Source organism: Anomalospiza imberbis, chromosome 24, assembly GCF_031753505.1.
Source record: "Anomalospiza imberbis isolate Cuckoo-Finch-1a 21T00152 chromosome 24, ASM3175350v1, whole genome shotgun sequence".
NCBI lineage: Eukaryota > Metazoa > Chordata > Aves > Passeriformes > Viduidae > Anomalospiza > Anomalospiza imberbis.
In genome coordinates, this window is record NC_089704.1 from 4,230,916 (window position 1) to 4,249,086 (window position 18,171).

Genomic DNA, 18,171 nt, shown 5'->3' on the forward strand with positions numbered 1-18,171 from the left:
CCGGATCAAATGATCAGAGATTTGGGGTCTGATTCAGCCAGGGTGCCAGACAAGGCATCCTTGCAAACTGCCAAACAACGGGGGGTGTGACAATCCTTATTGCAACTCTGGACACGCAGGATCGCCTGCCAAAAAAAAAAAAAAAAAAGAAAAAAAAAAAAAAAAGATTTTTCCAGGCAGAAAAATCCAGGAAGCTTTCATGAGCAGCTGAGGATCTTTCCAAAATAAGCAGGTTAAAAATCATGATTTTTACTCTCCCTCCATTGTTCTCTCTGTTGCACTAAATTACAAATCCATGGAATTTTCAGGTTTGTGCAAGTTGATTAAATCTTTTCCCTGGACATTATCAGTTTAGCCACTGAGGTGAGGTATCCCCAAAATGTGGAAATATAATAATGATTCAAAACGATCCTGCAGAAAAAAAGAATCTGCATCAGGAGATGATTCCAGGTGAAAATATTTGGTCTCTTCCAGTAGATGTGGAAATCATAGGATACATTGTTTGCACGTAATTTATTCTTGCTTATTCAACCAAAAATTGCAATTAGATTTGACTGATTATTCAGTCACAATTGAAGCTATTCAGAGACTTGGCTCCAAGTGCCAGCCAGGGGTAGCTTTGCAAGCTCATCCATCTCTTTCTTTTGTGGTTGTATTTCATCAATAATAAAAAAATATGTTCAAGATTTCCGGAAAAAAACCCAAAAAAACAGAGACTTTAATGTGATAACCTGACCAAGCTGTGGCTGCAATGCAGCAATTGCCTTCCCCCAAAAAAACCCAATTTGGCCTGAATTGGAGCCGTCTCAGGGGCAGAAGATTGTTGGAAGCCACCAATGCTTCTTTATTCTGGGTCATTGGGTTTTTTTTGGATAAAAATTGCATTTTTGGCTGTGCTGGAGGGAAACACTGATCCCACTCTCACGTGGCTGCAGTATCCTTGGACCCACCCAATGTCTGCCTTCCTTTTAAAGATAAAATTCCCTCCCTCTTCTAAAGGGAACGGAAATTCCAGGTCAGGTGAAAGCAACAAATTCCCGAGGTTCTGGACACTCCTGACTCCCTGCTCTTGAGCAGGGACAGACTCACATCATTCCTGCATGGCTGGGGGGTGCCTGCCCAGCACGGGAGCACCCCAGGAATGCAGAATTTGCTGCATTTGGATGCATTTAAGCTCCAGGATAAGCCTGGGATTGGGAAGGACTAAACCAGTTGTGTTGTGGGCAGGCCAAGCTGAGCTCTGCAGTGCTGGAGGGTGGGATTATGGTGTTGTGGGTGCTGTGACTTCCCAGTTTGGAGGTGACTGGAGGACACTCAGCGAGGTTGTTCAGCGGTGGAGAGGATGAGATTCTGGTTATTCCCCATCCAGAAGCAGGAGAGGATCATGGACACTGCCCTGTGAGCTCTGAGGTTGGAAAGGGCACTTGGGGTCTTCTCCCAGAGACCTTTTCACACCTCAGAAATGCAGTGAGAAAACAACCATGGCCTTGAAATGGCCGGGCAAAGTTCTGTGGTGGTGGTTCAGGTGGCGAGCGGGGCAGGAAACAGCTCAGAGCAGCTCTGTGAAAGAGTAAAGAACCACCAAATGTCAGCTTCCCTTCCAGAAACAGCGCTGCAAACTCAGGGTGAGAGATCTCCCAGCTGAAAGCCAAAGCACCCACTGGGATGTTTGAGCTTTCACTTAAAAATCAGGGATTTGCTTTTGAGCTTTGCTTCTTGGTGGCATCAGAGCTTTGGGGTTCTGAAAAGGCTCAAACCGTGAGATTTGGCAGCTGCTTTGCTTCTTTGTGGCATCAAAGTTTTGGGTTTTCTGACAATGCCTAAACTGGGCTCTCATGGCATCAAAGTTTTGGTTTTCTATCAGTGCCCAAGCTGAGCTCTTTTGGCATCCAAACTTTGTTTTTCGGCCAATGCCCAGGCTGGCAGCTGCCAGAGCAGTCCCTCACCTGCTTTGGAAGCCGCCTCTGCAGCGAAGTCTGCAGCGAACTTCTTGAGCACCTCAGCACTTTCCTCCTTGACGAAGAGCCCGATGAAGTTGGAGGAGGTGTAGAGCTCCAGGGGCAGCGGGGCAGGGAATTTGCATTTCCAGCGCATCACCGTGGCCTGCAGGGCTTCTGTGAGAGCATCCACCTTGCTGTCCTCGCACTGCCAAGGAAGCAGGGCAGGCAAGGCTCAGGAAAGGAAAGGATGTGGGTGGGTGTCAGTGGTCTACCCTTCCCCTCATGCAGTGAGAAAAAGCACAGGGGCATGGGAAAAAATAAAAAAAAATCTATGTTTAGAGATCCTCGGCCCCTCCCTTGTCCTCAAAGCAGGATCAGCTGTCCCCAAGTAACCTCCCCAAGCTCCCCCCACCCATTCTCACAATAAGGATCACTGGAGAGGATGAGAATTCAGTCTTCTGCTGCTGCTCTTCCCTGAAAACAGCAGCTTAAAAAATCAATGACCTCCTCCAGCAGCCCAGGCATCGGCAAAATCCCCCCACATCTCCCCCGCCAAAGCCAGGATGAAGTCTCCAGGCAGAGCCTGGCAAGGAATGGCTAAAGGAGAGAGGGGAGAGGAGCTGGCTTTACCATGAAGAACTGGCAGAGGGTGATGTGGGGGAAGATGTTGTGAGCTTTGTTCTTGCCACAGATCTGCTTCGACTGCTGCCAGAACTCCGAGAGCTTCTGCGCCAGGGGCCCGGTGGGGCGCAGGTACAGCACGTACTCCCGGGGCAGGGTGTCATCCAGGAACGGGTCACCCACGTGGGAGAAGAGCCTGGCAGGCAGAAAGAACTGTTAAATCGAGAGATATTCACCGATTTTCTTCCCCCAACAAAAGCAGCCCCCCCTGTGCTGGCTGCCATTCTGTCCCTTTATGGGAAAGTGCGGCTCAGGCAGAGCTGCTCTGCCTCACTGGCAGCCCATTAGCACTGCTCAGGAATACACAAAATTGGGTTTTACTTTCAGGCTGATGCTCTGAAGATCTAAGCCAGGTCACTGCTTCTGCCTTTTCTGCCTTTCAGAGTGCAAAACACAGGGAGGAGGGCACCAGGAATCGCTCCTGCTCTCAGCTGGTCTCAGCTGCAAGGCTGGGGGCTCCTTCTCTCACCTGTTCCAGCCTTTGCTGCAGATCACAGACCCTCCAGACCAGCCTCATTTCTGCATTGCTTCTTTCCAGCACTTAAACAGCACCTCACTAACTCTGCAGGTGCTTTTCAGCAACACCCCCGTTTAAACATTCCACATTCTAATGCCGCAAACCCTGAATTCTCCTACTTTTCTGCTTTTGAAACCATTTCTGCTATTTTTTAACATTTATTACTTCATACCAACCAGTCGCATGCTGCTTGAACACTCCTTCCACCTGTCGATGCCAGCGCTTTTTGCCTGCAGAGAGAGCAAAATAAAGAGAATTTCAGTGCTGCTGGGACCTGTTGCTGTGTGTTTGGACACTCGTGGGATGCTCTTTCCAATTCTCCAACCCCTGGGGCTTTTTTATATGGACCTCTGGATTTTCCCTCTTCCCCACTTTTTCTGGACAGAGAAACAACAGCATTTAAAGGTCTCTTTGCTGGCATTTTCAGAATGAAACCCTGTTGCTATTGGACACGAAATGAGTACACAGAAGCTTGGTAAGTTTAAAAGAAAAAAAGAACTAATTTTATTCAAACATTTGGTATTTATAGAATTTTAAAGGTGATTGTGGATTGGAGGATGGAATTACCACCTCTCCAACCACACTGGTTTAAAGATTTACCAGTCATTTCTCTCTACTCACAGAGAAATACGTAAAATATATTATTTATACATGAAGTTGTGTGGGAACTCTGACTCTCAAATATGTAAACATTATCAGAAGGTTAAAGAAGTTTTATGAGAACTTTAAAACTTTCAAAAGAACTATAAAAGAAAACTTAACACTTTCAAAAATCAGGTCAACAAAACCCCAAAGATTTGGGTCTGAAAGTGCAGGAGTTGCACTGAGGAGGAGAAGAAGAATTCAACAGCCACGAGAGGGCACAAACAGAGATTTTCCAGCTTAGAAAAGCTCCCCTTAGTCCTTGCTATGCTCAAAGAGCTCTCCTGCTTCTTTCCCTTCAGGATGTCTCTGAATCCCTTTTCCCTCCAGCTGGGAAGACCCAGCTCTCCTGTTCAGCGGGTTTCTGAGCAGACCAGCACATGGAACAGCTTCGACTGTGGAATTGTGTTTCCCAAGTGCTCGACAGCAGCACGGGAAAGCAGCTGTGGAGCAGCCCAGCTCTGTGGCACCAGGGACAGCCAAAGGGAGGCATTCACCCAGAACCCAAATGGAGCAAGAATTATGAGTGAAGAAGGCAGAAAATGACAGAAATTCTAGGGTCATGAGGCAGAGACAGGAGCTCAATTGGGGAGGGTGCAGAATTCCCCATGAATGGGGGATTTCAGAGCTTCCTACTTAAGGGAAAGGGAGCAGATCCAGGCTCCAGCCCGTGGGTCTGGGGTCAGGGACCCTCCAGGACTCATGGCCGTGCTGGTGTCACCCCTTCTGTCTGCAGGGCTGCCTTTCCAAACGCTCTGACACCACCGGGGGGTATTCCTGAACGTGACCCCCAGCCCCCAGCCATGTGCTGTTGACTCAGCTGTGCTTCAGCCTTCCCCACCCCTTGAACACACACATTTTGGGTCGTTTGGAGGGTAAGAGGAAGGCAGAAAGATAATGCTGATAATGGTAAAAAAAAAAAAAAAAAAGAGAGAGAGAAAAATAGAGAGCTGTGTTGCAAATGTGTGATGATGAAAATACTTCCTCCCCGAGCTGTTTTGCTGCCCTTATCTGCCAGCATCCCCTGGAGATCAGCAGAGAGCTGGGCCCAGCTGCCCTCTGGGAGGATGGATTTGATGGATTTGGGGTGGTGAATGCTGTGGGTTGGTGCTCCTGCCTCGCTGACCTTGCTCTGCTCTGGAAAATGTTCTCTGCAAAGCAGAAACTGCTTTGCTTTGGAAAGCAGCTCAGGCAAAGGAGCTGAAAGATAAGGGGGACTTCTCTAAAAGATAAGGGGGACTTCTCTAAAAGATAGGGGGGACTTCTCTAAAAGATAGGGGGGACTTCTCTAAAAGATAGGGAGCACTTCTCTAGAAGATAAGGGGTACCTCTCGAAAAGACAGGGGGGATCTCTCTAGAAGATAGTGGGAATCTCTCTAGAAGATAAGGGGCACCTCCCTAAAAGTGTTGGAACCCAGAATGTCCCTTGGACACTCTTGGATGTTCCAGGCCCAGGTCAGAAGCATTTGAGACCCTGGATGCAGCCACAGACCCCTGTGGCTTTGAACCTGACCCATGGAACAATTTACCAACCTTGCAGGAAGAACAAGAAATCACAACAGTTTAGATATTATAGTAGAAGTAGTCACAGAGTGAGAGGAAGAGTTTTTGAGTGCTGTACAGGGGGGTTTAGGCCTTGTACAGAGGGGGCTGAGTTTTGTACATGGGGGTCAGAAGTTCTAAGATGGAGGGACTTGGGCGTGCCCTGTCCTCTTGCCTTCTCCTTCCTAACCTCCATGTTCTTGGTGATGTTGGCACTCACAGACTGGTTTAGAGTAGAAAGTCACTGTTCAATACAGGTGATGGGCACTGGGGAAAAGCCATAAACATTTAACACATAATGTATGATATAAAAGAGGGCACCAGCCCCCTGGGAGTCAGTGTGTGCCCTTGCCTGACTGCTGAACGGACCGCAGCAGCTCAGGGAGAAATCTTTTAGCTAACACACAATAAACTACCTTGAGACCGGACAGCTGAAGACTACTGAGTCTTTCTTTGGAGGCACGGGTTGGAGGAGAGACTTTTCCACCTTTCCAGCTCACCCCAATCAGGGAGTGAGGCCGGACATAAAAGATAGGGGGGAATTTCTCTAAAAGATAAGGGGGACCTGTCTGGGAGCAATGCCTGGGGATTCTTCCTGCCCTGCTTCCATCAGTTGTTGTGCTGCCCTTGCTCAGCTCAGCTCCCCTCCTGCCTGGGTTGTTTCTGCTCTTTAAGAGAGAGATGTGACTGCAAAGCTCTCCTCTGAAGGCTGGCAGTGAAACCTACCCTCCCAGAACAGCTCTGGCTCTGGAATGAGCAGTTTGTCCGGGATTTCCTCTGCCCAGATCTCAGCACAGACCTCTGGAGGAGCTGTGCACAGTCCAGCTTCTACCACCCACCGTCAGGGACTCTTTTCCTTCATGACCTGATGATTCCTTGGAACAAATCACAGAGAGGAGCTCTGCTGGAATTAACTGCAGCTCCAACAGTGCTTGGGGAGCCTGAAGGGAGGCAGAGAACATGAGGCTGGAGCCACACGTTTGTTCACCTGTGATTTCCAGAGCTGCCTCCATCATCCACAGGGACAACCAACCCCCTTTTCAATTTAATTTTCAGTGTGAGGAGGAAATACTGCATAAAGCAAACAAAGCCAAAGGATATTTTTATCCCAGGACCTGCAACTGAGAGATTTCTTTGCTTTTTTCTCTTATTTTTTAATTTAGTGCTGATGACTGGTAAGTCTCTGCTTCCCTCCTGAAATCCCACTGTGGCCAAAACCTGGAGAGGACCCATCCTGCAGCTCTCAGGCCAAAATCAGCTCCTTAGAAGTTGAGTACTCAAAACTGGTCCCAGCCATGCAAAAGTGGCCTGATTTTCACAACTGCTGAGTGCAGTGGGAGCTGGAAAACACATCCTGCTCCTGAGAAAATCAGGTCACTTAATTAGGTGACAAATTATGGCTTAGGTGCTCACATTTCCTCACGCTGGGTAGCAAGTGTTGGCTGGAGCGTTGTAGAAAAAAAAAAAAAAAAAAACAGTGACTCAGATGAACCAGAAAAGAGGAAAAAAGTAAGAAAATGACTTATTTTTCAGAATTTACTGGATGGTATCACTGAGTAACCATTTCTGGTGATGCAAAATGGGTTCAGAAGCTTTGTGGAGCATTGCTGGTCCCCTGAGGCACCCAGTTCCTCCATCTCTTGGCTTCTGAGACGAAGTGCAGGGAAATCATTTAAAAGCACCCAGCAACATGGAATAATAATTTTGAACAGACAGCAAGGCAGAGGTTCTGTGCAACTGCAGCTCTGGAGAATTCGGGGAAGGGGAAAGAAAATCCTAACAGCAATGACTTCCAAATGCACAGCAGGTATTTTATTCACCAGGAAGAATTCAGTGGGTTTGATTCTTCAACCTCAAACCCCTCCCTGTGACTTCTCAATGTCAAGGCCCAAGGAAAACCTTTCCCCACTCACTCCCTGGTTATACAGGGTGAAATATTGCCAGGAAGCACCCCAGCTAAAAAGCTGACCCCAAAATATTCCAGCAGAATTGGTGCTGCCCACACATTGATGTGTAAACGGTGCCCATTTTAACCCCAGCCCACTTCGAGGCAGAGCACAGAGCTCTGAGGGCTGCAGGACTTCACTCCTTACTGCTGGAGGATTTTTGGCTTCCTGTCATTTCTGGCTGGGGAAAGAAGAAAAAAAAAAAAGGGGGGGGGATGTCAATTGAGCTTGGAAATATATATCAATAAATATAAAATATAATGGCCAAATGCCATTTGCTTCAGAGGAAATGACTGTAATGGGGAATGAGGCATTAACCACCAGGAGAACCTTCAGCCTCAGAAGCACCACAGGAAAATCCTCCCTCTGCTGAGAGCTCAGCCTTCTGCTTCTAGTCCAGTTTAAAAAGTGTTTGGCTTTACCCAAGCCCAGCTTAAGAAAGGAGGGTGAACAGACAGTGAGGAAGCCACTGCAAACAGCAAGAGCAAGGCATGGCGGGGGGGGGGGGGGGGTCTATTCTGAGATAAAATATAATGCAGATAAAAATACACCACTAAAAAGTGATGCAAACTTCAGGGGGTTGATGCCCCAGCAGGGATTTCCATCGGCTCTTCTTTAATTTCACTAATTGTGCCATCAGCAGAGCTCTGCCTGCGAGAGGGACCTGGCTTTATCTGGAATCTCTGCTCTCAGAGGCTGCAGGAAACGCCAGCAGCAGCCTCTGCCTCAGCCCCTGCTCCACAGGCACGGAGAGATTTGGGAATGAGCCCTGCAGGGATGGAGGAAAGAGAGGGAATGACCAACTCTGCCCTTTTATCCCATCCCTCAAGCCCACACAAACTCCTTCCCCCTGAGCAAAACCCCTCGGAGGGATGAATTCATCACCTGAGTCTTTGGCCTATCAAATATTCTGCTGTGTAAATAAAGATTAAAAAAAAAAAAAGCTGGAAATACTTGGCTCTCCTCATCAGGTCCCACTCACAGGCCTGCCTGACAGGGTAAAATAGGAATTACAGCCCATAATTTAAGCCAAATAAGTTTGAAAGAAGGATGCTGTCAAACAGAGAGTTTTTCCTTAGCAATACAAAATAAGTACCTTCATTTTAGCTTGTTTGTGCCTATAAAACATATTTATATAAACATATATTCAACTAGCTCTATGTATCTATTTAAAGCTTGGCTCCTTCCATCTCTGTTGGTTTCTGGTAAAAGAATAGAAAGCAAAATGTTGGCTGGCTCCAGGGAATGGGAAAAAATAGGAATTTTCTGGCTGCAGCTGCTGTTTGGAGCAGATCTGTCAGCGCAGGTACAGGTCAGGAACCCGATATTTAAATTTCTCCTTGCCCTGTGAGTCAAAGTCATGGGGTGGGAGGTTCTGTATTCAAACTCTGCTCTATAACCTACAGTAAAGCTGTCAAAAATTCTCCACAAACAGTAAAATTCCCAGTATTTTTTGTGTGGTTTTTTTTTTCCTGAATTGTGTATTTTTTTCCAATTTGTGTATTTTTTTCCAAATTGCCCATCAAGTGACCTTTACAGATCCCTGAATTTTTGCAGTTTTCATAAATTCTTTATTAACAGTCAAACAAGGGGAATGAGTCTGTTTTAGGCTTTCGCTCAACAACTGCACTTTGGGGAATGGTTTTGCAAGGAAAATTTCTGTGCATTTAATGGCTTGGTGACGTGAAGTGGGGAGAAACACCCAAATTCCCGGGCGCCATGAATTTCTTAATTATTCTGCACACAAAAACGGCCACAGTGAGGTGTTCCTCCTAAATGTGCTGCGCTCCTCTGGATCCTCAACATGCACAATTCACTCGGCCACCCCCAAAAAATCATATGATGCTGCTTCTGTTCTTATTTGGGTGACCTTCCTGCTATAAATAGGGCCAGGACAGGAAGATATCACCAGGGATCCAGTTCCTGTTTAGGGCAGGGGGTTGGGGATGTTCCTTTTCTGCATCTGTGAAGGAAAAAACAACAAAACCCCCACGGTGTTTTTGTGAGGAGTATGACTCCGGTATGAGAGCGTGGCAGGATAATTAATTTCTCTCCCTTCACTGAGTTTTACCTTAAATTCTCTGTTTTCCTGCTTGATGGCAGAGAGAAATCCCTGCTCACGCTGAATTCGCTGCCTTTAATTGCAGCCACGTCCCCTCCCAGAGCACCAGCTGGTTTTGCACCCCAAGATCCCCTTTGGGAACGTGCTGTTCCCAACCTCTGAGGTCAGCAGGGGCCACCAGCAGATCCCAGCTGTGGAAAACACCCAGGTCCTGCCTGGAACACAGCAACTTCCAGAGGGGAAGATCCTGGGAACGTGGGGACTGCGAGCTCTCTGTGCTGCATCCTGGAGGTCACATAAACGTTTATGGAAGGTGCCTGGTGGGGCTGGAAATTCCCTTCCTCCCTCTTCCCAGGGGCTGGCTGCTTATCCCCAGCTCTGGAATAGCAAGCTCTGGTAGCAGGGAAGAGAGGGAAAAGGGAAATGTGATCAGAAATAAACGTGGGGAACACGCTGCTGTGTGTTTGTAGTCTCCACAATTTCAAACGTTCCTTTTTTTCAGAGGACAAGCAAACTGCAGCCTGGCCACAGGAGGAGGAGGAGGATGAAATGATGATTTCTATGTGCAAAGAACGAGGGCCTGGGCACGTGTCTCTTGCTTTTTGGAGTTATGTAAGACTTTGAAGGCGGATTTCTCTCCCCACATGTGCACCAAGTCATTCCCTAATCCCCAGCTCAGCCAGCTTGTTAAAGCACGAGGAGAGGGATGCACAGGCTTGTAAAAAGTGGACAGGATAAAGGCAGGAATGTAGCAGCCATTTACCATTTCCAAAGAGACACAGGGTTTAAAGAGGAAGCAGGACATTCCCTTCCTTAAACATCAGCAGTGCAGCTTTTTGTGAGGCGTGGGCTTGGCTGTCCAGCTCCTGCCAGCCACTCCATGTCCCTGCAGGATGGAGGAGGAGCAAGGCACAGGTTTTTGGGCTGATTTGTATCGGTCACACCCCATCAAAATTCCTCTGTCCTTTCATTCTCCCCTTCAGCTGTAAGGCCCTGTCGTTAAGTTTGCTTATAATCCTGATATTGGTTTTCTTTTTAATTTCTGTTTTGGATGATATTTGCTGTCTGGCTTCCTGGTTCACTTCCTTTAGCTTCTCCCCCCATGTGCTAATCTAAAAGCGTTGCTCAAACAAGCTCTGAAAATAGCAGGAGGCCTGAAGCTGGGAATTTAAGAAAATGATGTCTCACAATTCCCTAATAAAAAAACCCACGAAAATTGGCAGCACCTCAGCTGCCTGGTTCAGGTTCAGATCTGTGACTGCAGGCCAGTGGGGACTCGGTGAAGGAAGGTGAGAAATAACTGCTGCTGTTAGAGGTTCTGCGGAACTGTGACCATCAGCAAAGCAGCCAGGTAGAGTTAACACAAATAAATTCACACACAACTGGAGCACATCCAGCAGGGGCTCGTCCCCTTCAAAACCTGATTTTAACAGCGGCCAGAACTGACCACGCGTTCACCACTCACAGGGAGCAGCTTTCATCTCAAAGCCATTAATCCATTTTTAGCTAACCAGGAAGACAATGTCTTTGCAAGGAGCCGAGCTGGAGGTTGAAGGATGCTCCAAGGCACCATCTGGAGGCTCGGTGATAGCCAGAAAAGGAAGCAGTTGTCACGCTGATTGGGAAGAAATGAAGTCCCACATTTGAGGAAAATGCGGCGCTTTCTTCTCCCTAATTGCTCCTCTCCCTGTCCAGGAATGAGATTTGCCACAGCTCTGCTTGATTTCCCTCACTGCCACAGCCTCTTTCTCCCACCAGGAGTGGGGTTTGGGCTGGTGGAGCTGCTGGGGGAATGGGAAGGGGGCCAGGTGGCTGCTCCAACGTCACCAATGTCCCGCTGCCACCTCGGCAGCTCCTGCCTGTCCATCTGTCACAGCCCTTCTGCACTGTGCCCAGCACCCAGCACAGCCCACAAACACCCTGATTCAGGGAGGTGGGACAGCTCCCTTTGTGCCCCCACTCCTCCAGCAGCCTCATTTACCCCTCGGTACATCGAATTTTTCAGTAGATCTTTAGGAAGAGAAGGAAAAAAAAAAAAAAAAAAACAAAAAGCAAAGCCACAAGTTGCACTTTAAAGTGCCAGTGTTAACATTTTCCAGCTTCTTGGGGTTTCAAAACAGGAAGTTTGGGGGCGGTGCAGTTGCACAATTTGCCAGAAAGCTGCTGTTCTGTGAAGCTGGTGACACGGGGCTGTACCAGGAACTCGAGCCCTGGCGGCCACCAAGGATGGGACCTTCTGGGACGAATTCTCAGCAGGTTTTGATGTGCTGCTCCTGCCTGGAGGAGCCCTGTGTGAGCTCCTCCGGGCTGCCATGGTTTGTCCTGCAGAAAGCTGTGCTCAGGGGAGCTTTTCCCAGGCTGAGAGAGGAAATGAGCAGAGATAACACAGCCCAAAGCCCCCAAACAGAGCACTGAGCTGCTTGGCTTGGATCTCGTGAGGAAACCTGGGCTGTAAAACCCTCCTGGGTGAGGCTCCAGGTCTGTGTGTGCTGCACACCCTCAGAGGGGCAGGCTGAGTGCTGCTCTGGACTTGGCTCTGCTTGAGATTTGAATTGAGCTGCAAACAACAGGTTTTGGTCAAAACCTTGTCAGCTTGGGTCCTGCACGACCAAGTCATAGAATCCTGGGATGGGTTTGGGTTGGAGGGGGCCTTGGAGAGGATCTGCTTCCACCAGGGACACCTTCCACCACCCCAGGGTGCTCCAGCCTGGCCTTGGACACTTCCAGGGATGCAGGGGCAGCCACAGCTTCTGGAAAGCCCTTCCAGAGCCTCACCACCCTCACGGGGAAGAATTTCTTCCATCAATCCATTCACCGTTTCACTCTTTTTCTATCCAATGAAGAAGGGAGTATCTTGTGCTTGCCAAAAATGGGTGAGCTCAGCCACTCCCCTCCCAACATCTGCACTCAGCCTATTTTGATGCTCTTCACCCTGATCATTTTTCATTCATTCTGAGCCCTTATTTTCCCCTCTAGTGCTGGTTCTCCCTTCTCTAGGGGCAGCCTGTGCCCATCCTGGGGACTCTCAGAGGTCCTGCGTGCCTGTGGGCTCCCAGCTCTGCTGAAAAGACAAACCCCAGAGAGGGAAAATGGGAAGTGGACGCCTGGCATGAAGCTAAGCCTGCTCTCACACCTAAAATAGACTCAGGCAAAGCAGCAAGAAGGAAGTCTAAGAAATTAAGGAAGGTGGAAGGAAGAAGAAGGGTGGGGTGCTGAAATAGTTGGGTCAAAGGCAAAAAGAGAGACTCAAAATAGCCTCCTGCTCTAGACAGCTCTGTTCAGGAAATTTTTGAAGCCTTGTTGTTTCCAGTAACACACGAAATTCACAATATTCCAAATTAGTATTCCTTACTTTTTTTTTTTTTTGGTGTCATCTAGAGAAGACCAATATTAATTATGTCATTATTCATTATGTCAATATTCATTATGTCAATATTCACTATGTCAATATTCATTATGTGAATATTCATTATGTCAATATTCACTATGTCAATATTCACACGGGAGATCTGGCCAAAGAAGCCCAAAATGCTGTGGGAAAAGGGGTAAAAGGGGTTAATGAGAGACATTTGCCACTGACTAAAACACCCCCCAGAACAGAATTGAGTCTGGGAGTCCCCTGGTGCTGCAAGCCCCATGTAGGGGTGAGAAGACACACACAGGGCTCAGCCTCTTGCCTCAGAGATTTTGAATGTGGTTACAGCAGTGAGCTACAGCTAAAGTCAAAGTTTCCATCAGGGGAAAGAGAAAACAAGTGAGGCAGCGAGCTCTGCTCTGAATTTCAGCTTGGGGAGCTGGATTTGGTCTCCTTCAGGTCACTTTGGAGTCCTCAGGTGATAATAAAGCTGTAAAAATGTACAATTATTTTGCTGTTATAATCACACTAAGTTGTAAATTCATGGCCAGATTTTTAACTCTAATACCAGAATCAGTATTAAAAATGACCCTGCAGTGTCTGGCTCAGTACTCTGGATTTTTTTTTTACATGAGGTCTAACCAAGAGACTCCAAAAAGATTTAATCCTCACTAGGGGAGGGTTAAAAAACCCCCACATTAAAATAAATATGTCTGAAGCCTAAAAGGGAACAGGAAATGAAGAATTGTGATAAAGCGAGAAACAATGAGATAAAGAAGGATCTAAGAATTTAATGAGAAAACTGCACCACAGACTGGGAAGATTTCCCTACATACTTTCCTGATTTTGTTCTGGCCTGTCAGCTCTAAGTGTGGAGCCTTTTTACTCCTCTATCTGATCCTGCAGAATCTGTCAGTGAATTACAAAAAAAAAGCAAGAGGAAGACTTTAATGAGACCTGGATTTAGTAATTATCCCTACACCAAAGAGTACTTATGCATCTCTTTAACTCCAAGCATGTACTTACAGACTCCAGCCCTGCTCTTATGCAAAGCAGGTGCTGCAAGGTTATTAAAAATCATCAAGGCTTTGGGGCCCTTCTTCCTTCCAGCACCATTTCCAAGGATTTTAAACCAAGTGATGAAAGGAACTTTGTTCAGCTCCCTGAAAACCTGGGGATTTGGTGCTGGCAAAAACACAGGGGTGTGGTTTTTGCTGGTGTGTTTGCTCACAAAAATCCCCTCAAGCAGCAAAGGTCTGGCAAAACCCTCAGCCCAGCACATCCCCTGCGTGGTCCCACTGCTTCCCCTCTCCACAGGATCCTCCTTCACCCTCTTTGTGGGCTTTGACGACAGCCTGCCCAACCCAGCAGTTAGCACAAAGAATTGGTTACTCCAGGGCTTAATTCCCGTGTTTGTGGGGGGGAAATGTCACCTTCCCATGCCCCCAAATGTCTGTTTAACACCAAAATAATTCTGCGGCTGTGTCTTGCTTTAAGCGGCAAGAGAGTCAGGAACAGCTTTGGCCTCTCATTTTCAGGTGGTGCTTGCCCAACATGACCCTTTGCCACAATGAAAAACAAAAGCAGCCCATGGAAGCTGCTGGGTGCTGGCACCAAGAGCACAGGCTGGAATCCCACTTTCACTCTGGTGATTCCTCGATCAAGTCAGTCAGGGTTACACCTAATAACGTACATCAGGAAAGAGTCGAGCACTGTAATCCCGTTTTTTCTTGTGCACACCTCCCCAGTGCACATCACTCTTTTCCAAGGGCAGTTTTTCCTTCACCCTCTTCGTGGCCTTTGACGACAGCCTGCCCAACCCAGCAGTTAGCTCAAAGAATTGGTTACTCCAGGGCTTAATTCCCGTGTTTGTGGGGGGGAAATGTCACCTTCCCATGCCCCCAAATGTCTGTTTAACACCAAAATAATTCTGCGGCTGTGTCTTGCTTTAAGTGGCAAGAGAGTCAGGAACAGCTTTGGCTTCTCATTTTCAGGTGCTGCTTGCCCAACATGACCCTTTGCCACAATGAAAAACAAAAGCAGCCCATGGAAGCTGCTGGGTGCTGGCACCAAGAGCACAGGCTGGAATCCCACTTTCACTCAGGTGATTCCTCGATCAAGTCAGTCAGCGTTACACCTAATAACGTACATCAGGAAAGAGTCGAGCACTGTAATCCCGTTTTTTCTTGTGCACACCTCCCCAGTGCACATCACTCTTTTCCAAGGGCAGTTTTTCCTTCACCCTCTTCGTGGCCTTTAATGACAAGACTGCCCAACCCAGCAGTAGGCACAAAGCACTGGTTACTCCAGGGCTTAATTCCCGTGTTTGTGGGGGGAAAATGTCACCTTCCTATGCCCCCAAATGTCTGTTTAACACCAAAATAATTCTGCAGCTGTGTCAGAGACCTCAACAGGACACGGCCACGGTATAGATAATGAAATTCCAGCTCAGCAGGTCTCTCCTCCATCATTTCAGCCTCTGCTGAGCCGCCTGGGGAAACACGAGCAGTGTTAAGTCTTAAAAAGTGCCCAGCACATCTGAGCACAGGGGATGGGAATTGCCAGGGCTCAAGCCCTGCTGAAATCCTGCCAGTTTTACAGCACTGACCTGAAAGGTGCAAAACTCCAGTTCTGTGCTTTTGTATCCAGAATTACATGCTGTGGGTACTACAATCTAATGGAATCTCCTTTTCCCCCCCCTCTCACCATTATCATTTTAATTTTTGACACCTAAGAGGCGGCAGCAAAGCGGTGGGAATAGATAAGGGCAGAGTCCTCATTCCTTTTTCCTGAGAAAAACTTGTGTGTGAGCTCAGAGACACAGCCTGGCCTGCCCTCCACCTCCTTTATCCGGATCCTCGGCCAAAATTCTGTTCTGTGACTGCTTGGGTACCTAAATAGTGGCAGATTTGGGGCTTCCCTTCAGTTCAGACCTTTGCCCACGAGGACTCCCAGCTGAGCTGTTGCTGCCTGAGCATGAAGTGGCTTTTCCCGTGGGTTTGTTTTTTTTTTTCCTCCTTTCCCACAGCTCACACCTCATCCTAGCACCTCACCAGCAGCGGGGACACATTTCCTGCCATTGCCAGGGCTGTGTGGGGTGGATGCTCGCCTCGGAGCCCTCGTTGTGCAGGCTGAGCTCTGCAGGCAGGTACTGGCAGACAGACAGACAGACAGACAGGCAGACACACCCCCCCCCTCCATGAGCAGCACCTCATTTCCAGAGCTCAGCTCTCCCCCGCACCTCGGCAGCGCTGCCGTGGGGGTGTGCTGCTAAAATTATTCATGGGGAAAAAAAAAAAATAAAAAGCCTTTTACAACTGAGAGCTGAGCCCCATCTCCTCTGGGTTTTTGTGTGTGGCTGATATCTAGAAAGCAACCTGAGAAGTGCAGTTTTCCTTTCCTAAACACAGAAGGAGCCTCTTTTTCCATCTGTTGCAGCCTCTCTTTCCATCCCCTGGGAGGGAATCACTGATCCAGGGCCAGTTCCAGGCACTGGCACTAACAGCAGCGTCAGGAAGGAGGAGAGCACCTTGCCGTGTTGCTAACTCAAAATAATATCTGTGCTTCCAGCAAGCCCCCTCCCTCCACCTGTCAGAGTGGGCTCCTGGGAGCTGGAAGAGGAAAAATGGATAAATAAAATGAATGGCAGGTGCTTACAAAGGTTGGCTCTAAAGCTCTCTTGGTTTTTAAAGATCACTTTGCTCTGCAGGCTCCTGTGGTCATGGTGAGGAACCTAGACTCGTGTGAGCTTCCCTTTTGGTAAATATTTAAGAGGTGCCTCGTGAAAAATAGGCAAGAAAGGAGAATCTATCAGTCGAGAGGAATTCTTTGCAGTAAATTTCAGGGGCTGATACAGTGAGGCATGCCTGGTAAGTGACAGAATCATGGAATCACAGAATGGTTTGGGTTGGGAAGGACCTTAAAAATAATTTCATTGATCCCCTGCCATGGCAGGAACACCTTCCACTATCCCAGAGTGCTCCGAGCCCTGTCCAGCCTGGCCTTGGGCACCCTTTAACCTTTTCTGGGCAGTGAGGCCTCTCTTACACCTGGTTCTCAAGGGAGCTGAGGCTCGCAGGACTGTGCTGCAGCCCCGTGTGTGTCCTTGGGTCTCTCCAACTTCCCACAACAGCTCCTGAGCTTATCAGGATGTTTAAACCCAGTGGGGCAGAGATGCAGAGCTCTCAAGGGCATTTCATGTCTTGCAGCTTCTGTATGATAGAAAATAAATGAAAATAGGTTCTTGGATAGCTGCAGGAGTGCCCCATGTGGGAAAGATTGGGAGGTGATCCTGGTTATCAGCATCAGAGGACCCTGCCAGACACAAGCCTAGGACAGACTGCAGTCCCCAGCCAGAGCAAGGACTGGGAGAGGTCCTGGCATTCCCAGAGCTGCTGTTCACAGCCAGGACAGGCCCAGAGGCACCTCAGCAGCTCCACACGTGGATCTCCTGCTGTGGGGAGGCAGGGCTGGGCTGCAGAGGGCTGAGACCTGAGAGTGCATCAAGCACAGCAGCACTCTGACACAGCACTGCTGCAGAGGGAGTTTTGTAGGAAATGCTGTCCTGGGAAAGCCAGAAGAGCAGAATGTGTGTTTCAACAAGAAAAACGTGTCTGATGCCTCAGGTTTGAGATTTTCTATTTTTCACATTCTGTGCTGCTTCAGTGTGTGGGTCTGGGGTTCACATGAGGGGATGGTGAGCTCTCTGCACAGAGCAGGGAGACAAAACAATTCCCGCTCCAGCTGGGCACCAAGGACAAATGATCCAAATCTCAGCCCCAAGAGCACAAACAACGTGGGCTGGAGAGAGGAAAACAAGCAGGATGGGACTGCATGGGCTAAAGCTGGAATGGGACAATGAACTGCAATGTGCCAATGGAGCAGAGCTGATCCCAGTGAGAGCCCCCGGGAGCGCTCGTGCATTTTGGGACCATTTGGGTTCATCTTGGGTGCAGCCCTGGCTGGGCTGTGGTGCTGCCCAAGGTGGATCCATGGAGGAGATCCTTTGAATAAATCCCTGCTTTATTCTTTAGCTCTGCCCAGCTCTGCTCTAGGCCAGCCTGCATCATGTCAGGTCCAGAAGAAATCAGCCAACAGTGCAGGTGAAGAGCTCCCAGGTGCAGCCCTGCAGGACCCAGGGCCAGCAGCTGCTGCTCAGGGTGTGCACAGGCACAGCAGAGAGCACAGCCCCTCCTCATCCTCCTCTCCCCCTGCTCCCAGCAGCCCCACAGAACACCCCTGGCTCAGATAAGGAGGTTCCACAAAAAGAGGATTGCTCTGTGTGTGTGCAGGTGTCTCTCCTGTGTCTCCCCACATCCCTGGGGCAATACAGGATTTCAGGCTGCAGCTGAAACCAGACCCTTTTTTTCAGTGCAATCCTCTTTGTTCTGCAGTTTAACATTTCATGCTTTCAGCAAAGCACCTTGGCAAACAAGGTGCAAATAAATCGCGTGGAGTGAGGCTGAAGTGAATTTTCAGGGCAAATT

At 48.4% G+C, this 18,171-nt stretch overlaps 1 protein-coding gene across 2 annotated transcripts in view; it reads right to left on the reverse strand.

Moving 5' to 3' along the window:
* UBASH3B (ubiquitin associated and SH3 domain containing B) overlaps positions 1-18,171 on the reverse strand; it is a 69,722-nt gene that overhangs the window by 18,152 nt on the left and 33,399 nt on the right. Inside the window, exons 2-4 of one of the 2 annotated variants that reach the window (XM_068171888.1) lie at positions 3,315-3,368; positions 2,571-2,757; positions 1,947-2,145 (exon numbers count right to left, since the gene is read on the reverse strand). In XM_068171888.1, coding sequence (XP_068027989.1) covers positions 1,947-2,145; positions 2,571-2,757; positions 3,315-3,368 — 440 coding nt within the window. Of the gene's footprint in view, positions 1-1,946; positions 2,146-2,570; positions 2,758-3,310; positions 3,369-18,171 lie in introns of both variants that reach the window. The other variant, XM_068171890.1, reaches the window with a different exon arrangement.